The 12,500-nt window shown below is 46.8% G+C and overlaps 1 protein-coding gene across 1 annotated transcript in view; it reads right to left on the bottom strand.

Annotated features, from left to right (window-relative positions):
* The window catches only part of pik3c2a (phosphatidylinositol-4-phosphate 3-kinase, catalytic subunit type 2 alpha), a 103,234-nt gene that overhangs the window by 52,869 nt on the left and 37,865 nt on the right, over window positions 1-12,500 (bottom strand). The window contains exon 4 of the mRNA XM_083662873.1: window positions 7,897-8,057. Coding sequence (XP_083518999.1) covers window positions 7,897-8,057 — 161 coding nt within the window. The remainder of the gene's footprint in view (window positions 1-7,896; window positions 8,058-12,500) is intronic.

Here is a 12,500-nt window from a genome sequence, read left to right as displayed (position 1 = left end):
CCTCTCTCTCTGATCTCTCTCCCCTCTCTCTCTGCTCTCTCCATCCACCCTCTCTCTGCTCTCTCTCCCTCCACCATCTCTCTCCCTCTCTCTCTGCTCTCTCTCCTCCACCCTCTCTCTCTGATCTCTCTCCTCTCTCTCTCTGATCTATCTCCCTCTCTCTCTGCTCTCTCTCCATCCACCCTCTCTCTGCTCTCTCTCCCTCCACCATCTCTCTCCCTCTCTCTCTGCTCTCTCTCCCCTCCACCCTCTCTCTCTCTGCTCTCTCTCCCTCCACCCTCTCTCTGCTCTCTCTCCCTCCACCCTCTCTCTGCTCTCTCCCTCCACCCTCTCTCTCTGCTCTCTCTCCCTCCACCCTCTCTCTGCTCTCTCTCCCTCCACCCTCTCTCTCTCTGCTCTCTCTCCCTCCACCCTCTCTCTGCTCTCTCTCCCTCCACCCTCTCTCTCTGCTCTCTCTCCCTCCACCCTCTCTCTCTGCTCTCTCTCTGCTCTCTCTCCCTCCACCCTCTCTCTCTGATCTCTCTCCCCTGTATTGCTCTCTGATCTCTCTCCCTCCACCCTCTCTCTCTCCGATCTCTCTCCCCTGTATTTCTCTCTGATCTCTCTCCCTCCACCCTCTCTCTCTCTCCGATCTCTCTCCCCTGTATTTCTCTCTGATCTCTCTCCCTCCACCCTCTCTCTCTCTCTCTCTCTGATCTCTCTCCCTCCACCCTCTCTCTCTGATGTCTCTCCCTCCAACCTCTCTCTCTCTCTGATCTCTCTCCCTCCACCCTCTCTCTCTGATGTCTCTCCCTCCAACCTCTCTCTCTCTGATCTCTCTCCCTCCACCCTCTCTCTCTCTCTCTCTCTGATCTCTCTCCCTCCACCCTCTCTCTCTGATCTCTCTCCCTCCACCCTCTCTCTCTGATCTCTCTCCCTCCACCCTCTCTCTCTCTGATCTCTCTCCCTCCACCCTCTCTCTCTGATCTCTCTCCCTCCAACCTCTCTCTCTCTCTGATCTCTCTCCCCCCTTTATATTTCTTTCTCTGTAGTTCTCTCTCTTTCTCCATCTCCCTCCCTCGGCCACAGTATGCGAGGAATCCCCACAAGTGGCTCCCAGCCAAGTGGCTCCCAGCCAAGTCCTGGAAGAATCAGCCATCTTCCTTTCTTTAGATTAAGGGCAAAGGAAAGAGCTGCGACAGCAGAATGACACTAGCAGTGTTTCCATCCTACTGGCAAATTTATTTAACTGAGACTTTGGAAAGTGAATTAGGATCATCTGGGTTAATAATAATAATAATAATAATAATAATAATAATAATAATAATAATAATAATAATAATAATAATAATAATAATAATAAACTTTATTTGTATAGCACAATTCATGCATGAGATGCAGCAAAAAGTGCTCAACATAAAAGCAAACAATCACAATACTTATAAAAAGGGACAAAAGCAATAAAGGACTAAATTAAAGCAAATAAGACTGATTCCTTTAGCAACAGTGAAATATTGGACAGACATTTCAAAATGGCCAAACCCACTTAGATCCAAATTTGTTGCACAAATAAACGGAACCATCCGTTGGGTAATATTGAGGAAATTTGATCACATTTTTCAGTTTCCATTTTGGTTCTCTAATTTGCAAGAAAAAAAAGAAAGGGCTGGGAGTTGGGCACAGGAAGTGAGCAATCACACAGAGGCGTCCTACAGTACTGTAGGCAGACTGCGTTGGGCAAAACAGCTTGGTGCGCGTGTGGAGCACCGAGGTCTGCATGTGCGACTGGGTCAAAGACCGCCAACATCAGCTTTTCATCTGTGTTTTCCTCTGTCCCACCATTCCACTTCCTACCACATCAAACGCCATCAAAAATGGAAGGAAAGTCCACCTTCTGCTTGATTTGATTTAAGTGCCTGGCCCAACTGACATGCGCTGAAAAGTGTTAAATATTTGAAGTTTTATGCAAAAAGACAGCCAGAAAATGGCATAAGAGAGGAGCGCGCGCCGTACCATAGTGAAACAATGGTTTTGGTGGCGACGCGTTTCTCGCGACTTTTCTCGGTGTGATGACCGACATCTGAGAGGAAGAGCATGAAAGAAAGAAGAAAGGAGGTAGAGAGAGAAGGAGAGGGAAAAGAAAAAGCAGATAAAGGGAAGAGAGAGGTAAAGGAGGTAGAGAGAGAAGGAGAGGGAAAAGAAAGAGCAGATCAAGGGAAGAGAGAGGCAAAGGAGGTAGAGAGAGAAGAAGGGCGAGGGAAAGAGGAGAGCCATGCATTTCCCATGTGTCATGTTCATGTGGATGGTGATTCAGGGTGATAACAGGGTCGAGAGACAAGAGAGAAACACAGAGAGAGAAAGAGAGAGAGGAGAGAAAGAAAGAGGATGAGGAGAGAGAAAGAGACAGAGAGAGAGAGAGACAGAGAGGATCAGGAGAGGGAGAGAGAGGATGAGGAGAGAGAAAGAGAAGAGACAGAGAGGATCAGGAGAGGGAGAGAGGATGAGGGGAGAGGAGAGAGAAAGAGACAGAGAGAGAGAGGATCAGGAGAGAGAGAGGATGAGGGGAGAGAGAGGATGAGGAGAGAGGAGGAGAGAGAAAGAGACAGAGCGAGAGAGGATCAGGAGAGAGAGGGGGGAGAGAGAGGATGAGGAGAGGGAGAGAGAGAGAAAGAAAGAGAGGATGGGAGAGAGGTAAGGAGACAGAGCAAAAAAGAGATGGATGAAAAGAATGTGAGAGGGCGAGAGAGAGAAGCAGGGAGAGATTGAGAGTGGGAGAGAGAGAGAAAGACACAGAAAGGACAGTGAGAAAAATAGCAAAAGAGTGAGGAGAGAGAAACAGAAAAGGAGAAAGTGACAGAGGAGTGTCCCCTCCTTCCTCCCCTTCTCTCTCTCTCTCTCTGTTGATCCATGCTTTCGAGTAGAACTGAGGTCCATTGTTCCTCACAGCAGATCTGTGTCCAAACAGCGACTATGTGGGTCAACACACTGCCGACAACATGGGAAGTCGACCAGGAGACGGAAAGCTAGACAGCAGAGCAGCACACTGAGGAAACCAGGAAGTCAACTAGCAAACAGCCAAGGAAGCGACCAGGAAACGGAAAGCTAGGCCCAATCTCAATGTCCCAATCTCAATGTCCCAATCTCAATGTCCGCACTCACAGACGCAGGGACTTTGAGGCGCGTGCCCGCGAGGTGTGTGAGGGCTTAGGTTCTGTCCCACTGTCAAATCATCAAGTGCATGAGGGCTCTCGGCAGACATTTTAGAGCCCTAAATGCAGACTTTCCGTAAGTCCGCAGCTCTGCAGACTTTGCCCGAGGGGATTTCCCACAGTTCATAGCGTTGTGATGCTACATTTGGGTTACCGTGGTTACTAGGGGGTTTCCCGGAAGTGTGAAAGAAACGGTAAAAAGATGGAAGGAGCAAACGTTACCTCTACCAAAAAGAAGTTCACATGTACTGTAGGTGTTTACTTTGTCTGTTTGTGTTTTTGGTCTTGTGAAGGGATGGGGTGAGGGGTGGGAGGAAGGTGGCTGGAGCGGAGCGGGTATATAGACGCTTTTAATTTGACAACATAAACATTCAAAATGGCCCCTAGCTTACTTCCTGTTGCAATGTTTGCTAATACAATAGCTGACAGGAAATACGATAGGGTTCAAACTGTTCCCATAGCAACCCAATTCCGTGAAAACCGGCTATACCCGCTATACTCTATTATACTGTCACTGTTACAATCATTTGCAAACTGAAACAAATAAAAAATATTGTAAAAAAAAAAGTAAATGTAAGAGAACGAAATCCCAACCCCACAAAGCTGAGAAACATGGCTGCACTTGTTGTTGGTGTTGTCAGGGTAACGTGAGAGTGCTGTCCCATTCCTCTTTATACATGTTGAGCCCTTGCAGCCTCTCCCCCTCAATCACTTACCAGCTGATGTCAGTTAAGTCTGTGAGGGCTCAGGGCTCAGTGCTTAGGGGGGACATTGAGATTGGGCCCTAGACAGCAGAGCAGCACACTGAGGAGACCAGGAAGTCAACTAGCAAACAGCCAAGGAAGTGACCTGGGAGCTGGGATCAACAAAGGAGGCAAAGTGGGACATGCAGGAAGGAAACAGGAGGTAAACTAGGAGTTAACGTGGGAAGCTATAGGATGCAGAACCAAGGAAAGGAGGAAATGGACTTCCTTAGGTCATCTTCAGTGTTGGGACTGTGCTGTTCTAGTTGTGTGTTTGGAGGGGGTGGGGGGAGGTGAGACTGGGTCAGTGGGGCAGTGGGTTCCTCACGTACGTACAGACACATACACACACACACACACACACGCACACATACACACACACACACACACACACACGCACACATACACACACACACACACACACACACACACAGAGGGAGTGCTCAGGACTCGCTTACATGAGAGTTGCTTAGTGGTTCTCAACGTGGCGTTTGGAGACATTAACCTTTATTTAAATCTATTTAATCTATTTAAAATTTGATCATGTTATCTCTCTACCCTGGATAAACACTGGATAAAATCATATCTGACAATCAAAATATTATTCGATTTGAGGTTTCAGAGACTAAATCTGATCAAGTTAGGGGTCCATGGGTCCATGTGGACTAAATTAGCGGGTCTTTGATATGTAAAATGTTAATCACACACATCAGCAGACAAACGGAGAGCAGACAGACCGTAGACACGCACACACACACACAAACACACACACACACACACACACACACACACACACACACACACACAGAAGTGAACTTGGGTCACACAGTTGGGATACAACTTCAAACACAAAAGCCTGCTCTTGATTGGCTGCCAGCCTCCAGGGAGCTTGGCTTCAGATCCCAAAAGAAATGTTGCTCACAGTGGTTATAGTGGTGTGTAGTGTGTGTGTGTGTGTGTGTGTGTGTGTGTGTGTGTGTGTGTGTGTGTGTGTGTGTGTGTGTGTGTGTGTGTGTGTGTGTGTGTGTGTGTGTGTGTGTGTGTGTGTGTGGTGTGTGTTTGTGCGTGTGCGGCACGTCAGACAGACTGGCATTGGGCGGGCCCGTCCTGGGAGGTGGGGGTTATGAACGAGGGGTCAGCCAATGACAGCTCCCCGCACACCCAGGGAAGGAGGCCAAAAATCCTGGAGGGCCCATGACAAGAAAAACATTTAAAAAACATAAAACAGCCCCCTTTTGCCCAACATGGCCACTGCAGGGTGAGGAGGGCACAAGCTTTATTTGTGTGGAAAAGGAACGTGGTGTACTTCCCACGGCAGGGAAAGAAAGAAGAGAAGAAGAAACAAGGAGGCGATGGGAGTTTAGCAGCTGTGAATGCAGGTTCCTCCTTCAGAGCCTCCTCTCTTATCTACAATCTGAGCCACTCGCTCTTAAAGGGAAAGGGAGGCTTTTTCTTTTTTCTTCGTTTAAAGGCGAGGTCGAGGGTCAGTGTAGCGTCTGTTAGTTTAAAGGCGAGGCCAGGAAGGATGACATCACTGATGACATCATCACTGACGAGGTAATTAATGCCATCATTAGGTAATTAGGGCAATTAATCAGCCCTCATTACCTAATTAAAAAATCTGGCTCCATCAGGTCACCCGCAGGGGTGCTCTTTACACTTCCTGAAAGTTTCAGCCCGATCGCACGTAAAACGGCATAGCTGTGGCCGAACAAAATTCTGCTCAAGGTGCGTTCACACCGAGATATTTCTTTTTTGCTCTGTCGCTCAAGTCAACCCTTTGGAATCGCTCTGTCGCTCTGTTTAAATCGCTCATCAACAGGCACACGAAATGACGGACATGTGGGGGATATAACGTTACGCAATGTCATGATATTTGTCCACTACGAGCCACCGTCATTGTTTACAAGCTAAAGCCTATCAGCGTGCTCCTAATGCGAGCTCCATACTGGTAGTACAGACTTCACTTCATGTCAGCTGTCAGGTTGTCAATGCGGTTTGTTTCCACACAATAAACCAGCGGTTTGTCCCAAGCCAGTGTGATCCTTGACTCGCTCTCACACGGCAGCCAATCAGCGTTGAACAGCGAGCGACTGATGCCAGCGTATTTTCGCTCGAGTTGGGATATTTCATCTCGAGCGACGAGCAAATTTTCTCCCTATCGCTCTGTCTCTGCCGCTCGGACGCCCAGCGATTTTTCTCCCAAGCGAATATACGCTCAATCGCTCGTTTGCATTGACTTTGTATGTAAACTCGACGCCAGCGTCAAACTTTAATAGGTCGGTGTGAACACACCTTCACACATACACTCACATAAACTTCTCATTCTTACTATAGGAGGATAGGATAGCCTATCCATTTTGGAAGTTTCTCTGTTTCTCAAGTTTTATTGTTCAATCACTCTAAAATACAGTGCATCTAGGCTGTAAAATGTGCATTATTTTGAGAATTAAGGGCCGAAGTCACCTACAAGATGTTGGCGGGATCTGTTGTTTTCTGATCGAATGACCTTGGCCTTTTGGACTGGGAAAAGGCCAAGGTCATTCGATCGGAAAACAACAGATAGCGCGGTTGGATCAGGGAGGCATTAGAGATCCAGAAAGGTGCCCACAGGACTGTAACCTGGATGACAGGGCCTACGTGTTGTCTCATACCTCACAGGACTGTAACCTGGATGACAGGGCCTACGTGTTGTCTCATACCTCACAGGACTGTAACCTGGATGACAGGGCCTACGTGTTGTCTCATACCTGCAGGACTGTAACCTGGATGACAGGGCCTACGTGTTGTCTCATACCTGCAGGACTGTAACCTGGATGACAGGGCCTACGTGTTGTCTCATACCTCACAGGACTGTAACCTGGATGACAGGGCCTACGTGTTGTCTCATACCTCACAGGACTGTAACCTGGATGACAGGGCCTACGTGTTGTCTCATACCTGCAGGACTGTAACCTGGATGACAGGGCCTACGTGTTGTCTCATACCTGGGATGCAGTCCTCCATAAACTACCGGCCAACAGGGGGGCGTGGTCATCCCAGGCCAAACCTACATAAACCAGCCATATGACATCTCTGAAGAAGACTGCAGGAAGTCAGCAGTCGAAACCAAAGAGCATGGAAGGAAAGAGAGGACACTCCGGCCATTTTTGGAAACAGAATGCGCCTCGCAGTGGTCAGCTGCGGTAGCGCGGGCCCCTATAATCAGCCTCTCTAAACAGTAACTCAATGGGAGAACACTCTAAATTTCGTGGATTCACATCTTTTCTGGGCGTACTGTAAATCTTGATTGAAGTGGTGTAGTGCAGGGATGTAAAACAACAACCATATTGTGGAAACTAAGCAAAATTTTTCGTTTTTTTCTTTTAGTTTTTTCAAGATAAATAGTAAATGCAAAGGACCCGAGGTTAAAACCACGGCAACGCACTTCTGACGGAGTGGACGACAGCCGCATTAGCTATTTATCTTGAAAAAACTAAACAAAGAAAACGAAAAATTTTGCTTAGTTTCCACAATATGGTTGTTGTTTTACATCCCTGCACTACACCACTTCAATCAAGATTTGCAGTACGCCCAGAAAAGATGTGAATCCACGAAATTTAGAGTGTTCTCCCGTTGAGTTACTGTTTAGAGAGGCTGAGTATAGGGGCCAGCGCTACCGCAGCTGACCACTGCGAGCCTGTGCGAGGTTCTTTTGGCGCTGTCACGCTTCCAAAAATAAAAAATGGCGGAGGCTGCTGGGCGCTGATGTTGCAATGGGGCAATATGGAGCTGTCATTTCTTTCCATAAAAGTTCTTTGTCGAAACTATCAGGTATGACAAACAAAAACCTACTAGTCTTTCCACATGAACAATTCATTAATGTATCCTATTATGTGCTGTTCAATGATCCTAATTCCAAATCTGACGGTGCAGCTTCAGGGTCTGGTGACAGCTGACAGGTGTTTAGGTCTCTGTTTACTTACCGTCACAGGTGAAGGTCACGGGCTCCTGGGAGTCGGAGATCTCGATGGACACCTTGACGGAGCAGCCGCTGTCTCCTCCACTGTCCTTCTGGGCGATGACGGGGCTAAGGACGTAGCCGGGGTTGGTGGCCACGTCGCTGTGGGGGAACTTGGTGCGCAGGCTGAGGAGAAGATCACCACAGAGTCAGAAGCTGGGTTTCCATCCAAATGCATCGCAACTTTTAATCGAATTTTCAGAAAGTCGGCAAAAGAAAATGCTAAATAATGCGCGTTTCCATCCACTGCTATTTTGCGAATTATAGAGCTGCCAATCACCTCGTGTTTGAGGCCGTCTGAGCTGCTGATCAGCTGCTAGACCCGATATACAGCTCTGTTAAACACATCTAACGTTATTCATTTAAAGTTTATTGATGATCTAGACAAAGGTACCATAACGCCATTTCTGGATTACCAGGTGCGACTCGGCAAGTAGGCTATAACGTTATAATCCACGGAGCAGATAGTAAGTGAATAGCCTACAATTTCATTCAATCTAGAAGTGAGTCGCCTTAAAGTTAGTATCCCAGTCTTCTTCTGTTTACCACGGGGGGTATTGTGCTGCGTATTTACCATTATTTACCGTGTGTAGCCCTATTGTGTGGAGGCTACACACGGCATGTCATGTTTTGCAGTGATCAAGGCAAACTGCGTGGTTTTTGAATGGAGAGACAGAATATCCCAGAATATCCCTTCATCTGTTTCCACCGCACGTTTTGCATTTTCCTTTTATGGATATACCCGACTTTTCCGCCTCCCTCAAGCATGAAAACTGCGTTTCCACTCCGTTTTGTTATGCGCAAATTGAAATTTCTCATAAAAACAGGTGGATGGAAACCCGACTAGAGACAGGTTGGGGGAAGATCACCACAGAGTCAGAGTCAGCAAAAAGCAGATGTCAGCGAGCGTGAATATATTGAATATGATTGAAGGTCTCATGAGAGGAAGAGATGTAACAAGCATCAATGGTGCATGATGGATACAGTTCTTCAAAGATGAAGAGATTGATACAGACATTTATGTGTTGCAATGATTTACATAATAGATAAGTTAGTGCCAATACATTGTACAGTACAGTAAGCTGTGGTACAGAGATGACGTGTGTGATGAGACGGGTCAGGACAGTTTGTGATAGATTAGCAGTCCTGTGGTTGGAGATGTGAGATCAAATGCTGTACAGAGTTGAAAAAGTGTGTGAATGTTAAGGAGAGCTGTGCTTATTTTCAACCATGCAGTTATTCATTTAGTTTGACAGTTACTGAGAGAGTGGACCAGTGATGTCACTCATGCACAAAATGACATTGCGGGTCCATACCTTAACTCGCATCACAGGGCTCAACACTAACTTTTAAAAAGCGGTTGCCAGGCTGGTAAACCAGGCATCAGCTTTTGGTTGCCAAAACTGAAAGTATGGTCATGCCATTTCTTTTTGGCCACCTTATATTTTGAGTAATTAAGATACTATGCAGTTATACTTCAGGTTAATAATGAAGATGTTTAGATGTAGAAGATAACTGAAGTAAATAAATGCCCCGGCCACTAGTAGATGAAATACAGTATCTGCGTATTTCTTCACAAAACAACAGTCAAAACTAACAGTCTTTGCCTAAATTAGGGTTGTCACAATACTTGAATTTCTAACTTCGATACAACAGGAAAATACACAGGAAAATATCGATATTCGGTGTATTCGGCTAGTGGAGGCGGAGAAAAACTGTACCAACAATATTTAAATGTCACTAATGCACACAAATATTAAAGTTTTTCTAGTTAAAAAGTGGTTGCCACTAATGTCAACCAAAGGCCAAGAATTTGTTGACATTTTCTCTAATTGGTTGCCAGTGGCAACCTGGCAACCCTTAATGTCAAGCCCCGCATCAACTCTCAATAACTGTCAAACTAAATGGATATACTACTGATTTTGTAATGATACAAAGCTGGTTGAAAATCGCTGGAGTGTTCCTCTAACTGTCTGAGAATTTTTCTCCGAAGGCAGGGTAAGACAGGGTTGAAGGCAGGGTAAGACAGGGTTGAAGGCAGGGTAAGACAGGGTTGAAGGCAGGGTAAGACAGGGTTGAAGGCAGGGTAAGACAGGGTTGAAGGCAGGGTAAGACAGGGCTGAAGGCAGGGTAAGACAGGGTTGCCCAATGGCCCGGGCAAGTAACATGTTGATTTGGACCAGTGACCCCCAAAACATTGCTTACAAAGCAATACATAAAAGCCAAAAGCAACAGATTCTATCAGTTAAAAGTGAATCAGTCCTGTACTTACTAGTAAGATAGATTGAGCTGACTCCTTTTTAAAGGCACCAACCATGACTCCACACCGAGCCTGTGTGCTGGCTATGTGTCTGTCTGACAGTTGACTTACCAGAGAAACTTTCCCTCTGGGTTTGACTGCTGGTTACATTTACAGACAAACTTCCAAGAGTACAGTAGTTATGTGCCTCATCTACCAATACAGCAACGGTTACAGTCAGGGGCTGATTTATATTTTGGAATTTTGTTAAAATCACGCATTTCATAATTACTATCAATTATCCACTTTTTTGACATATTGCTATTGTATATTATGAACATTAAATTTTAATTACTGAGTATAATGACACTTTAATTTTTGCCGACGTGCCAGTAAAAGCATATTAGGGGAAAGCAGAACGCCGAGCAGGCAAAAAGATATCTTTAGAGAACAAGAAAGATCGCTAATTACCACTCTGGTTACTCTGGTTACCACAAGAGTTGGCATAGCAACCAATTATGGGAATGAATAGCATGGTTTTAGAGTGCATTTCGGTGCAATCCGATTATTTGGTGTGTTGGCTTGGCAGCTGTACAATGGGCAGTAGAGTAGAGAATAACAGGCAAGCTGAAAAGAGGGGAGCCAGAGAGAGAAAGAGGGGAGGCAGATGATAAAAGTATATATATCAAATACACACAACTACAAATTGCCAATTATTAGCATATCGATTAATCGACATGAAAAGTGACAACATTATGTAATTCACTATTTTTGAGTGTTTCGCCAAGTTCAAATTGCACTCGCGCACATTAACGCATCTGTGCTGTTTATTCTGATATTGTTGGCCTGGCTACTGTAGCTGGGACAGTGAAAGATTATTATGCAGTGGGCCTATTTTTGCCATTCATTCTCCAGCTATATATCCTTATGGGACTCAAAGTTCCTTCTCATGACACACTTTGTAGTGTGTGTGTGTGTGTGTGTGTGTGTGTGTGTGTGTGTGTGTGTGTGTGTGTGTGTGTGTGTGTGTGTGTGTGTGTGTGTGTGTGTGTGTGTGTGTGTGTGTGTGTGTGTGTGTGTGTGTGTGTGTGTGTTGACAGGGAGGTTGTTGGGCAGATAGTGGGCGTTGACTGTTTGAAATGGATTCCCTGAGTGCGGCTCCATCACCGCTCCACCCAAAGCTCACTTCTGCAGAGATTCTCTACAGGCCAGCAGGGGAATGTCGCAAAACAGCCAATTATGTGAATGCACTAAGCGTGTGTACAAACACACACGCTTAGTGCCGCACGGCCCGCACAAAAAGGGAACAAAACTACATTTTGCTGAATACTGCAGTTTTTGCCATAATGAGGAAGAGCTGAAGATGCAGAGTTCTGTGATGAAAGAAAATAAAGTTCCTCGTTTAGCTCGTTTAACACATTTGAAAACAATTTGAATTGCAGGGCAAGATTTTTGCACAGCTTTTGCATATTTAGGAAGCCATTTAAAATCTTTCACTATATTTCACTAATATATGTATGATGTATGTATGTGTGTATGTGTGTGTGTGTGTGTATATATATTTTTTTTGGGGGGGGGGGGGGGGGAAGAGAGGAAAGAGAGAGCCAGGGTCAGTCAGAAGGCCAAGTTGAGCGGCGCGCGCCTAGTCGGGGGCCAAGAAGGCCAAGCTAAATGGCGAGGTGCCAAGGCTGCCAAGTAGGCCAAGCTGGGAGGCGCCAAGTTAAAGTGTGAGGTGCCAAGGCGGCCAAGTAGGCCAAGCCGGGAAGCGCCAAGCTAGGTGAGGTGCCAAGGCGGCCAAGTAGGCCAAGCTGGGAGGCGCCAAGTTAAAGTGTGAGGTGCCAAGGCGGCCAAGTAGGCCAAGCTGGGAGGCGCCAAGTTAAAGTGTGAGGTGCCAAGGCGGCCAAGCCGGGAAGCGCCAAGCTAGGTGAGGTGCCAAGGCGGCCAAGTAGGCCAAGCTGGGAGGCGCCAAGTTAAAGTGTGAGGTGCCAAGGCGGCCAAGTAGGCCAAGCTGGGAGGCGCCAAGTTAAAGTGTGAGGTGCCAAGGCGGCCAAGTAGGCCAAGCTGGGAGGCGCCAAGTTAAAGTGTGAGGTGCCAAGGCGGCCAAGTAGGCCAAGCCGGGAAGCGCCAAGCTAGGTGAGGTGCCAAGGCGGCCAAGTAGGCCAAGCTGGGAGGCGCCAAGTTAAAGTGTGAGGTGCCAAGGCGGCCAAGTAGGCCAAGCTGGGAGGCGCCAAGTTAAAGTGTGAGGTGCCAAGGCGGCCAAGTAGGCCAAGCCGGGAAGCGCCAAGCTAGGTGAGGTGCCAAGGCGGCCAAGTAGGCCAAGCCGGGAAGCG

Source organism: Poromitra crassiceps (genome assembly GCF_964638095.1).
Source record: "Poromitra crassiceps genome assembly, chromosome: 30".
NCBI classification, from domain to species: domain Eukaryota; kingdom Metazoa; phylum Chordata; class Actinopteri; order Beryciformes; family Melamphaidae; genus Poromitra; species Poromitra crassiceps.
This window is presented reverse-complemented; position numbering and strand designations above follow the sequence as displayed.